A 13,083-nucleotide genomic window follows, 5' to 3' on the forward strand; every position below is an offset into this window, starting at 1 on the left:
TTTCTGAACGATCAAGTGACACTGAAGACTGGAGTAATGATGCTGAAAATTCAGCTTTGATCACAGGAATAAATTACACTTTACTATATTCAAATCATATCACATGGTAATGTGGTACTAGATATGATCTTGCTTGTGTACATTGGAAATTAAAAACAAAATATCAATAGATTGCATAGATTTTTAAATCCCCGTATCCGCTTACAAATATATATATATAATCTATTTTTAATCTCTATAATAAAAATGTATAATTCAGATTTTGATCTCCATATCCATTTACATATATTATATATATCTTCCAAGGGGTTTTTTCCCTCCTAGGACTTTTTTCCCACGCTGGGTTTTCTCCTAGGGGGTTTTTTCCACCCCTGGGAGTCAGCCGACATTGGCTTAATGTAGCACCATCTTGTATATGTTACATATTACCACGCTTGTTTGTACAGCTTATTTTTAACCACTTCCCTTTTTTTCTGTGCTTCTAATATGTAAAGCTGCTTTGAAACAATTACCAATTGTAAAAGCGCTATATAAATAAATTTGACTTGACTTGACTTGACTTAAAATGAATTGATTTATACAGTGGTGATTTGCTACTGTGTGTGTGTGTGTGTGTGTGTTAAGTTTATCTATATTCATGTTCCCTCATGTTCTCCCTCTCTTATCAAATAAGCCTACATGAAACGGCTAAATAATTTATTTAATATCACCAATTTACACCAAAATTGAGTAAAATCACATGACGAAATAAATATTTTTCTCCAAAATCTGACAAAACTTTCCTTGCGCCATCTTTAAAGGTACACCTGGTTCATAAAAGTTTAAGCATGTTATAGTTTTAGTTGTTTTTAGAAACAGTAAAAGTCTGTAATATCCCATATTTACATATCTGAGTGTGTGCGCGCTCTCTCATAAATATACCTAAATGAAAATAAATACAGTCAATCAAAAGATGACCATCACAAATACTCAGTGTTCATCGTGTCATGGTGTGAGGCGCAGGGCTGCAGGTGTAGTGTCAGCGCCCCCTGGCTGTGGAGCTGCAGTAGTCGCACAAACTCCTCCGGCATCTTGTGCATGTAGCGGTGCGGCTTCAGCTGGTCGTAATAATGGTACGGAACCGGACGCTCCTGCAGGTCGCTGCCGAACGGCCAGAATCCGTAAACGTGCACGTGCTCACACAGTTCCAGCGCCGTGCTGATTAACATAAACCCCGTGGAGAGCCGCACCTCCTGCAGGCCACGCCCCTTCCAGAAGCGGTCCAGCGTCCGCAAGTAAGAGGGGCTGAAGAACACCACCGGCTGCTGAGGTCTGATTGGCTGGAGGACTTTGAGAGTTTTGATTGACTGTGACGTGCAGAACGTGTAGGCAAAGGCTGGCATAATGAGGGAGGCGTTTCCGTACACACTGACCTTCTCCAACAACGGATCCGGATTCTTCTCCAGGTTTTTGAATCTACAGACAGAAAGTTTTTAAGAAACACTTACTGACAGAACAGATGATCATACCAGCTTATTTTTTGCTAGGCTATACTTTGCTTTATAACAATCATTACCAGCTCACAACGTCGTCAGTAGCTACGGTCTCCTAAGGTTATAAGATAACTAAGAATTTACATATATACTCGAAATACTTTGGTAATTTCACGACGTAACCGCAACAAAGGTCCAGAATTTCATTACCATCAAATTATAATTCTTTTAATGTTCTGATTACCAGAATTTGCTGTTTAAAATGTGTAATTAAAACATCGGTCATAAAATTAAAATCATTTAAGATAAAACTGATTATTCACTAAGATATGCTCTTTAAATAGCCTATCGGAGCGCCTCCACCTACGCAGCATAACGTCTGACAGGTCAGGAAAGTGATAGACTTTATTTCATAACAATTTATGAAAAAAAAAACAAAACAAAAAAACATTAGAATAATAAAATTAAAATATGGCCTGACAAAATTTTATCTGACAGCAGATAGGCCTACTGATCACGACAACTGCGTCTGACAAAGTTCGTTTTTCTGAGGTGAGACACTTTTACTTTGCAATAAAATGATTTTATAAAAATGTATGACAACAAAGTACGTGTAAAGGTTAAATATTTAGAAAACCGCTAAAACTTCATTAGCCTAATACTGGTGGCAGTTGAGTTACCATGGCAACCGCGGGCACATAAGAGCATCTGAAGAGGACAGCGAAATCTCTGTTTCTGGTCAGTTAGCCAATATAATAAAAACTCAAACACAACATATTGGTTTATTAACATTACCTACAGTCTACCTTAAGTACTTGTTAATTTGTATGCCTCTGTGATTATTTGGTATCTTTCCTTAATCATCTGAAATGTCTGCTAGCAAATGTTATGCTAGCAGTTAGTTAGTTAGATTTGTTAGGCTACTTTATTTATCCCAGTTGGAAATTCACAAATTCCAGCAGTATACAGCATACAATGATACTAAAGTATAAAAATAATAAATTTAAATTAAAAAAAAATTAAGAAGTCCTGTGCAAATCAAAATGTTATGCTACCTAATGTACGGTGTATAGTACAGTTCAGATCAGTGACAAATGTCCGCCTTGAGTGGAGTTAAAAAGCCGCATGGCATGAGGAAGGAACGACCTCCTCAGTCCGTCTGTGGAGCAGGGTGGTGACAGCAACCTGTCACTAAAGTCGCTCCTCTGCCTTGAGATGATGCTGTGCAGTGGAAGCAATGGATTGTCCATGATTGACAGGAGTTTGCTCAGCGCCCGTCCCTCTGCCGCAGTTGTTAGGCTGTCCAGCTCTGTGCCCACGACAAAGCCCGCCTTCCTCACCAGCTTGTCCAGACATAACGTCCTTTTTCTTAATGTTGCCTTCCCGCCCCTTGTCAAAAAATCCTAATGGAATTTCATTTTATCCTTTAGGATCTTATTGGATTCTTGGAATCCTATTGGACATTCTGAAAGATTTTAATGGAATTTTATTTTGTCCTGTAGGATCTTAATGGATTCTTGAAATCCTATTGGACATTATGAAAGATTTTAATGGAATTTCACTTTGTCTTGTAGAATCTTATTGGATTCTCATTATACTATTGAACAATCAGATTTATTTGAATGGATTTTCACTTTGTCCTATAGGACCTACTGTATTCTCATAATCCCATTGAATATTCAGATTTATTTTAATAGAATTTCATGTCCTTTAAAATCTTATTGGACATTGCGATTTTATTTAATGGAATTCTACTTTGTCCTGTGATATTTTTTTATTCTACTTATTAATTAATGAATTATTTTTTACTTTTTTAGAGTAACATTGTGTGTATGTTTTTTTTTTTTTTTGTGATTTATGAGGTCATTTCATATGAATACACACCACACTAGAGGGACATTTTGTATTGCGAGGACAGGGCCGGTGTCCTCATTATTCAGACAATGTAGAAGTGCAAATTCAAAATTTCTGCTCATATCCCCATAGTTCACAATTACCTGATTTTGTGTATAAGCTGTGTATCGAGACAGCGCCCCCGTAGGTGGTTCTGTGGTACTGCACCCCCTCCCCTCCTGTTTGGAATCGAGGCATTTGATTGGCTGACAGCCGGGAGACCTCCTAATTTCTGGTTTTGTCAAACTGTATTAATTTATATGTTAATACAGTTTTCTAATTATTAAAAATACATTTATATATATATATATATATATATATATATATATATATATATATATATATATAATTTATCAATCATAAATTAAATATATAAATGCAGAGTGATGAAAGTCATTTGAAAGTTGTTATCAGTCAGTTTAAGTAACGTTAGTGATGCGTCATAATCATTTCCTGTTGGACCGAATGGAAACTGTAGCTGAGAAGACATCTATGATTTGGACCTGTTTGAAGTAACTATTATACGAAAGGTAAGACTAATGTTTATTCGTCAGTTTAACTGCATGTTCAGTTTGTGCATGTTTTGTAGTCTCCTCGCTGATCGTTTACATTCAGAAAGCAGCTAGCGCGATGCTAACGGTCCGTTATTAGCACCATTAGCATCGTGCGCTAGCTGCTTACTGACAGTGATTGTCATTCTGTTAACAGATTGTCAGGAGGGAATCAGAGATGCTTGTCAGTTAGTTTTAACTTGTTTTTTGTCATCAATATAATTGTATCTGTAACATAAAATTGTCTTGCAAGTAGCCGTCATAATATTGCGTTGTCATGACTACAATCTGTGAAAGGGAGGGGTTTCCCGCCCAGTACAGTATCCTGACATGCTGCCCACATGAAGAAATACTGTAGTAAACTATATTATTTGTAGGATACTGTAGCATAATATATCATTTACTACACTACAACATATTGTAGTATTAACTATATTGAACTGATAAACTGTAATAAAGAATATATTGTAGTATACTTTAGTTTTTACTACAGTAAACTGTGGTGTATTGAACCCTATAGTTGTAAAAAACTTAGTACAGTATTGGGTAAAGTAATTTGCTTATATTACTATAGTAGATTTACTAAATCCTCTATAGAATTACCACAACAAATTCGTTCAAGTTACTGTAGTAACTTTACCATATGTTTAAAAAACACTAGAGTATTTACTAAAAATAATGATATTATTTTTTTCGTGTGGGTTCTGTTAAATATTACTACTATTAGCTTGGTTTAAAGAGATTAAGCAACTAAAGAGTTCAAGATGTGTTCTTGTTAACTTGTTAATACACTCCGTACCAATAGAACTGTCAGTCTTAACATTTATACTGAAAACAAACTTGCTGAATAATGGCAAATTTAAACTTATTGAGGGTTTTTTTTTTATATGACAGCAGACACATCAAATAATGTCTGAAAGCCCAAGCCATTACATACAGATATCACTTCAGAAGACAGATGCATCAATGCTTTTAAAGGTTAGTTAAATGGTTTGATAGCTGTAAGTTAAAGTGAAATTAATTTGTTTAATAAAGCTTTCTCAGGTTGATGTTATTTACAGTGATGATTTTTCTTCTCTGTTGTTATGTAGGGAGAGGTGTTCAGCTGTACTGAGTTTGATAAAGGGGATTTTCTGCTGAGGAGACTCGAGCAGTGAAGAATATATCATCATGATGCCCTCAAAGTTATCATGTTTGAGTTTCATTACGATGGAAAACTCCTCTGGTATGTAAAAGTGTTTAATGTGTATGTAAGATTGTAATTATGACCCTGTTTACACATGATGTGTTTTGGTCGATCCGATCACTGGGAGTTTGGAGACACATTGCCATTTGCACTTTTGTTCATTTTCATCCACTTCTGTCCTGATTTTGTATATAGTGTAAATATTCAATTAATGCTGGACAGTTTGAGCAAAAATCTGTATTACTTTTTTTTCTTTCTTTTTTTCTTTTTAAAGATTATGGCGGTTTCATGATATTATATATATATATATATATATATATATATATATATATATATATATATATATATATATATAAAATGATATATATAAATTATATATATAAATATAATATTACAGGGGTTAAATTGGGATTTTTTACGTTGGGGGGGGCTCTGGTTTCAGGGGTGCATGTGTATGCCAAGACTACAAAATCATATCAATTGACAAACTAAAATATAATGAGTTGCAGTGAACACTAAAATGCTGATCAAAATCATTCTATAGATGCTGGTATTGTGCAAATATACATCTGATGACAATAAAATCTTTCTGTAGGCCTGTGCTTTGTGTCAGTATCAAATATAAGAGTGATGCTACCATTAAAGGAGAGAATCTAAATACAAAATACAGTGCTTGACATTAAGCCTTGTTTTATGCTTGTCCCTTGGACAACTAAATCATTTACTTGACAGCGTAAAAAAGTAGCTTGCCTGGAAAAAATAGGATTTTTTTTGTGTGTTGTAAATATAATTTATTCTGAAACAAGCAACATTCTCATCACTGTTTTATCAGCAGTGACATATTTAAATCTGCATATTTATGTTATTTACCCTGGGGGTATTTTATTAAGGGCATTCCCCCACAATCTAATTACATTTATGTTTAATCTTTTATTTCAAATTCTTACATTTGATAAATTAAAATAGTAAGACACTATAAGGCTGTTACCAAATTAAATAATTTACATTGAAAAAGTACAACTGAATTCAATAATGATATAAAATTCTTTAAATATTTTTGAATATGCAAATAAGAAATGTTGGTGGGAAATTTATACTTTTAAACATGAAATTAAACCACCAGTAGATGGCGGCAAGTGACCGTCTTAATGAGTGAGCCACTGATTCATTTATTCAAATGATTCATTCAAAAGGCTGAATCAATAATGAAGCAGTTGTATATGATTGGGACATTGAATCTTCACTCAACCGATTCGTTCAGAACGCTGAATCATTCAAAACGCCTGAGAGTAGCTGAGAGATGCGCTGGTTCTGCTTTGTTTGGAACTATTTTCGCCGCTACAATAGAACAAAAAACAGGCAATATTGCTCCCAAAATGTAAGTCATTAATATTATTGTCACGGCTACACAACCGGCACCTTCAGACACGGACACTTACGCCACGCCCACTCGTTCACAATCACCGGAATACTGAACACCTGTGCATCATCACCAGAGCCACATATAAGCACACCAGTCCCGTTCACGCATTGTCTGGTCTTGCACCGATCCCTACACGTCACTCGACCTCGTCTTACCTGAACTTTGTACCTACCTGTTGTCTTCATCTCCAGTCCTGAGTTCCCCGTCATCATCTGTGTCTTCATCGTCATCTGCCAAGGAAAGTTATCATCGTTATACCTATTGTCTGTTCTACGTGTCAAGATTCTCTACCTGTGTCATCACCTGTGTCTGAAACCTCTGTCAATAAACACTGTTGCACTTACCTCATCTGTGTCCTCGTCTGTGTCTGACAGAAGACCAGACCTGATGCAGAGCTCTTCAGGCACAGGCGGGGACCGCACCACGGATCCCTTCCTGGCACTGGTCAACGCTGTACGGTCCTCACTCCTTCAAAATACCACAACCACCGCACCGTCATCATCAACACCTACTCCACCGCTCACTTCTTCAGCTGCCCCTGCGAGTCCCATGGCCAAACCAGCGACATACAGCGGCGCGGCGGAGGATTGCAGCGGGTTCCTACTACAATGCTCCCTTTACATGGAAGCCAATAACCATCTATTCACCACCGAAAGAAGCCGGGTGGCATTCATCATCAATCTACTATCAGGTAAAGCCCTACAATGGGCCCAATCATTATGGGAAGCAAATTCTGCGATCCTTGGTTCCGTGTCCTCATTCTGTTCCCAGTTAAAGGAAGTCTTCGGCCAGCAGACAGCTGACTTATCCATTCACGATCAGTTATTCAACATTCGTCAAGAAGGGAACGAGACCGTAAGTTCATATGCTGTGCGCTTCCGCACCCTCGCCTATATCAGCGGCTGGAATGAAACCGCTCTCCTCACAGCTTTTCGCCATGGATTGCGCGAAGAAGTTCAACAACTGATCGTAGTATATGAAGATTCCCTGGGATTAGAGAGTTTGATCCAAAAAACTATCCGGGTCTCCCAACGTCTTGCTGCTTGCAGTCACACCGCTCCCGCTGTAAATCCTCCGCCTGTCTCACCATCTGCCGCGCCTCCAGCACCTGAACCCATGCAAGTTGACACTTACCATCTCACCACCTCAGAACGACAACGCCGCATTCAACTTACGGTTGTGCCTGTATTGTGGGGGAGATGGACATCAACTACCCACCTGTCCAGTTCGGCCTCCTCGTCCAGCGGTGAGTACCATTCAATTACCACCTCAAACAGCACGTTTAACTAAGACCTGGGTGAACCTAAGACATTGTCAATCTTCTGTTTCAGTACAAGCCCTCATTGACTCCGGGTCGGCGGGGAACTTCATCAGCCAACAAACCCTCAATCAACTGAATGCCAAACGCCAACGTAGCCCCGTCGACCTGAAAATTACTACCATACAGGGAAAACCGCTGGGCCGAGGTCATGTCCGTTACTTCTCCCCCACACTCATCCTTCGCGTCGGTCACTTGCATGTGGAGGACATCACATTTATGGTGCTGGAGGAGTCAACCGCTGACATTATCCTGGGACGCCCATGGTTAAACCAACACCAACCGTACATCCATTGGTCAAATGGTGAAATCCTCAAGTGGGGTAAGAACTGCCATGAAAACTGCATTACCTTACCAGTAAGAGTTCTTCAATCATCTTCTTCATCCAGAAAACCACCACTGCCGATCCAATCTACCTCAGTCGAAAGTCCAGAAACCCAAGTCCAAGTAACCATTCCTCCAGCTTATCGGGCGTTCCAGGATGTCTTCAGTAAGCGGTTGGCAACCCAACTTCCACCTCATCGGCCATGGGACTGCGCCATCGACCTCCTGCCTGGGGCTACATTACCAAAGGGAAGAGTATACCCATTGTCCATCCCGGAGCAGAAGGCCATGGAGGAGTACGTCCAAGAAGCTCTTCAGCAGGAGTTCATACGACCATCGACTTCCCCTGCCGCGTCGAGTTTCTTCTTCGTGGCCAAGAAGGACGGAGGCTTGCGGCCGTGTATTGACTATCGCCATCTCAATTCACAGACCGTTAAGTTCAGCTATCCCCTTCCTCTGGTCCCTGCTGCCCTGGAACAATTACGTGGAGCCACCATTTTCTCAAAACTGGACTTGAGGAGTGCCTACAACCTGATTCGCATACGGAAGGGGGACGAGTGGAAGACAGCGTTCATCACCCCGTCCGGGCACTACGAATATCAGGTGATGCCGTATGGATTGTCCAATAGTCCGTCTGTGTTCCAGAATTATATGAATGAAGTTTTCCGAGATTACCTGAACAAGTTCGTCATTGTATATATCGATGACATTCTCATCTATTCTCATCGTTATGAAGACCATGTGAACCATGTCAAACTCGTCCTCCAGAAGCTCCGTGAACACCAACTCTACCTTAAACTGGAAAAATGCGAATTCCACACCTCCTCAGTCCAGTTCCTGGGTTATGTCATCGATTCCAATGGTGTGAAGATGGACCAGGGGAAGGTGGAAGCCATCACTCACTGGAAGCAACCCAACACCATCAAGGAGCTTCAGAGGTTCCTGGGCTTTGCTAATTTCTACCGCCGTTTCATTAACAACTACAGCATGCTCAGTTCACCACTCACCTCTCTTCTCCGTAACCGGCCCAAGTCTCTGTCCTGGAACCCCACGGCCACGAACGCCTTCCATCAGTTGAAACTCGCCTTCAAGTCCGCTCCGATCCTGGTCCATCCCGATCCAAACCGTCAGTTCATCGTCGAGGTAGATGCCTCTTCCACCGGGGTCGGAGCGGTACTGTCCCAGCGGCAGGGGGATCCTCCACGACTCCATCCATGCGCCTTCTATTCCAAGAAGCTATCCCCGGCGGAGCAGAATTACGACATTGGCAATCGTGAGCTCCTGGCGATCAAGCTCGCATTGGAGGAGTGGCGACAATTGGCTGGAGGGAGCAAAGGAACCGTTTGAAGTCATCACTGACCACCGCAACCTTGAATATCTACGAGACGCAAAAAGACTCAACCATCGCCAAGCCCGATGGGCCTTATTCTTCACCAGATTCAACTTCAAAGTCACCTACCGTCCAGGAAATCAGAACAACCGTGCTGATGCTCTATCTCGTCTTCATCAAGCAGATCCCGATCCTGAAACTCCAGAACCTATCCTCCCTCCAGCCATGATCGTAAGCCCTATCCAATGGACCATCAACCAACAGATCCAACAAGAGAACCTTCTCCAACCTGCTCCGCCGGGAGGTCCAGAGGGTAGATTGTACGTTCCACCTCATCACCGGATCACCCTCTTGGACTTAGCTCACTCATCTCCGGGCTCTGGACACCCAGGCAGGAGAAGGACCCTCTCGCTCCTTCAACAACGTTATTGGTGGCCATCCATGCCTCAGGACATCTCCCAGTACATCAGGGGCTGCTCAGTCTGTGCCATCGCGGATACCCCTAGGAGATTGCCTGAAGGAAAGCTTGTGCCTCTGCCCATCCCAGAACGACCCTGGACCCACATTGGAATAGACTTTATGACAGATCTTCCTTCCTCTCAAGGATTCACCTGTATACTCGTTGTGGTGGATAGATTCTCGAAATCCTGTAAGCTCATTCCTCTCAAAGGACTACCAACGGCCTTCGAAACGGCAGAGGCACTCTTTCACAACGTCTTCCGCCACTTCGGTTTACCTGAAGACATCGTTTCTGACCGCGGACCACAGTTCATCTCCCGGGTCTGGACCGCATTCTTCCGCCTCCTAGGGGTATCCGTCAGCCTCTCGTCAGGATACCACCCTCAGACCAACGGCCAGACTGAGCGGAAAATCCAGGAAATCGGGAGGTTCCTGAGGGTCTACTGTCACCGTAACCAGGACTGTTGGAGCCAGTATCTGCCCTGGGCCGAATACGCCCAGAATTCCCTCCAGCAGTCCACCACAGGGCTCACCCCGTTCCAGTGTGTGTTAGGATACCAACCTCCCTTGTTTCCATGGTCGGGTGAGCCCTCGGAGATCCCAGCGGTAGATCACTGGTTCCGACAGAGCGAGAGGGTCTGGGACTCAGCTCACGTGCACCTCCAGCAGGCAGTCCGGAGGCACAAGGAGCAAGCTGACGCCCGCCGACGACCCACTCCTCAATATCAACCAGGACAACAAGTTTGGCTCTCCACTCGGGACATCCGCCTCCGGCTGCCTTGCCTGTAAGCTGAGTCCCCGGTACATCGGACCATTCACCATCGAGAGGCAGCTGAATGAAGTGACCTACCGTCTCCAACTCCCAGCACAGTACCGCATCTCACCATCCTTCCATGTTTCACTTCTCAAACCCTTCACTGACCCTTTGTCTCCTCCTTCCACAGAGCCTGGTGATGATGCCGTACCTCCTCCTCCTGCCATCGATGAAGACACCAACATCTACCGGGTGAGAGCTATCCTTGACTCGCGGCGACGTGGGTCCCAACTGGAGTACCTAGTGGACTGGGAGAACTACGGCCCAGAGGAGCGATGCTGGGTCAACCGCCAGGATATCCTTGACCCCAGTCTACTCACCGATTTCCACCAGGAACATCCCGACTGTCCCGCTCCTCGAAGCCGTGGTAGACCCCGTCGCCGCCGTCGTTCCCAGCCGTCAGGAGCCGCCCGTGGAGGAGGGGGTACTGTCACGGCTACACAACCGGCACCTTCAGACACGGACACTTACGCCACGCCCACTCGTTCACAATCACCGGAATACTGAACACCTGTGCATCATCACCAGAGCCACATATAAGCACACCAGTCCCGTTCACGCATTGTCTGGTCTTGCACCGATCCCTACACGTCACTCGACCTCGTCTTACCTGAACTTTGTACCTACCTGTTGTCTTCATCTCCAGTCCTGAGTTCCCCGTCATCATCTGTGTCTTCATCGTCATCTGCCAAGGAAAGTTATCATTGTTATACCTATTGTCTGTTCTACGTGTCAAGATTCTCTACCTGTGTCATCACCTGTGTCTGAAACCTCTGTCAATAAACACTGTTGCACTTACCTCATCTGTGTCCTCGTCTGTGTCTGACAATTATCTACTTGTTTATTGAACTCTTGTATAAAATTAGTGTCAATTTCAACCGAGGTGATATGTGATCATATGTCATAAATAGCTAGCTATAAAAACCCCACATATGAAATTTTTATTGCAACATGATAACTGAGTTTCTTTGTGTGAGCAGAGCTTATTTGTTTTGAATTCTCCTCAAGAGGTTACGTGAGTCTCAACAGCGCAATATCACCGCCAATGTAACTTACATTACATATATTAATATCCACTCTCAATCGCCACTTAAGCTAAATAAATCATTCTCGTGTTATGGTTGTTTTTGACATTTTAATCAAGCTACTTATCTGGTCAGGCAAGTAAAATTATCTTTCACATCAAAAAATCCACTTGTCCCGCAGTCCCGGACAAGCGTATGACGAGCCCTAAGCCCATGTGCCGGGGCTCAGCCCCGGACGGCCCCGGCGCAATTTAACCCCTGTATATATATCATACAAACACCTTTGTAATAGAAAACAAGAACTAGTTTTAGGCTCAGCCTTGAGGAGTTTTGTTGTGTACATATATGGCAAATACCATTCCTCAATAATTGTAATGTTTTGTAAACTTGCGTTCTGTTTATTTCTCTCTTACAGTAAAAGTAAAAAAGTTATTTGAGTTAAAACTCTCTTGAAGTAAAAAAAGGTAATACATTCAATATAGTTCAAGTTATGAAAGAAGACTAAATTAAATAAAATACTAATGAAAATAAAACATGAATTTGTTGATTTGTCTCATTTCAAATCACGTCTGACATTTATAATGTGACTGCAGGTTATGCAACAGGCATTGAACAATGAAAAGTGTCTACATTGAGGTGTTTAAGTAAACTGTAAAACACAATCAAAAACTACCATTGGTTAGTTAAGGATACAGAAGATTAAAAAATAAATAAATAAATAAATACAAATTTACATATAGTCCTGAATAGGAATAGGGGCCCAATTGGATCCTATTAAAATCCTGTAGAAATTATCCTACAGGATATTTATTTATTGTCTTATAAGACAATTCTCACAGAATCCTATAGGAATCCATTAGGAATATTTTAGGACAAGACATAAATATCCTATAAGATAGTTCCTAATGGAATCCTATAGGATTGGTTCCAAAATATGATAGAAATTCTTATTGGAATCCTGTACAGATTTCTTATTGGAATCCTTTAGGATTTTTTGACAAGGGCGGCCAGCACACCACCGAATAGAAAAGGACACTCGCCACCACAGTGAAGCGAATTTCACGCGCGAATGAAGCGAGTATATATATATATATATATATATATATATAGCCTATAGCTCAAATTGAGTAAAGAGCGTGTTTTATATGGAGTCAAATTAATGCCTTAAAGTTTTGCACAAAAATAAAGTTTTGCAAAAAAAAAAAAAAAAAAAAAAAAAAAAAAAAAATTGAGCAATAAAAAATGTTTTGCAAACAAAAATAATAAATTACAAAATAAAATAACGTAG

The 13,083-nt window shown here is 41.3% G+C and overlaps 1 protein-coding gene and 1 long non-coding RNA gene across 7 annotated transcripts in view; one reads left to right on the forward strand and one right to left on the reverse strand.

The window, feature by feature from the left end:
• Positions 1-521: 521 nt before the first annotated feature.
• The window catches only part of LOC125260057 (alpha-2,8-sialyltransferase 8F-like), a 39,656-nt gene continuing 27,094 nt past the window's right edge, over positions 522-13,083 (reverse strand). For 2 of the 6 annotated variants that reach the window (XM_048178197.1, XM_048178195.1), the window contains exon 7: positions 528-1,455. In XM_048178197.1, coding sequence (XP_048034154.1) covers positions 960-1,455 — 496 coding nt within the window. In that variant the 3' untranslated portion in view covers positions 528-959. Of the gene's footprint in view, positions 1,456-13,083 lie in introns of all 6 variants that reach the window. The other 4 variants (XM_048178193.1, XM_048178198.1, XM_048178196.1 and 1 more) reach the window with 3 other exon arrangements.
• LOC125260059 lies at positions 3,752-5,396 on the forward strand. Its single transcript, XR_007182958.1, has 3 exons — positions 3,752-3,895; positions 4,811-4,894; positions 5,008-5,396. It is a non-coding gene; the product is annotated as an uncharacterized LOC125260059 (long non-coding RNA).

This window comes from Megalobrama amblycephala, linkage group LG24, assembly GCF_018812025.1.
Source record: "Megalobrama amblycephala isolate DHTTF-2021 linkage group LG24, ASM1881202v1, whole genome shotgun sequence".
Classification (NCBI taxonomy): Eukaryota; Metazoa; Chordata; class Actinopteri; order Cypriniformes; family Xenocyprididae; genus Megalobrama; species Megalobrama amblycephala.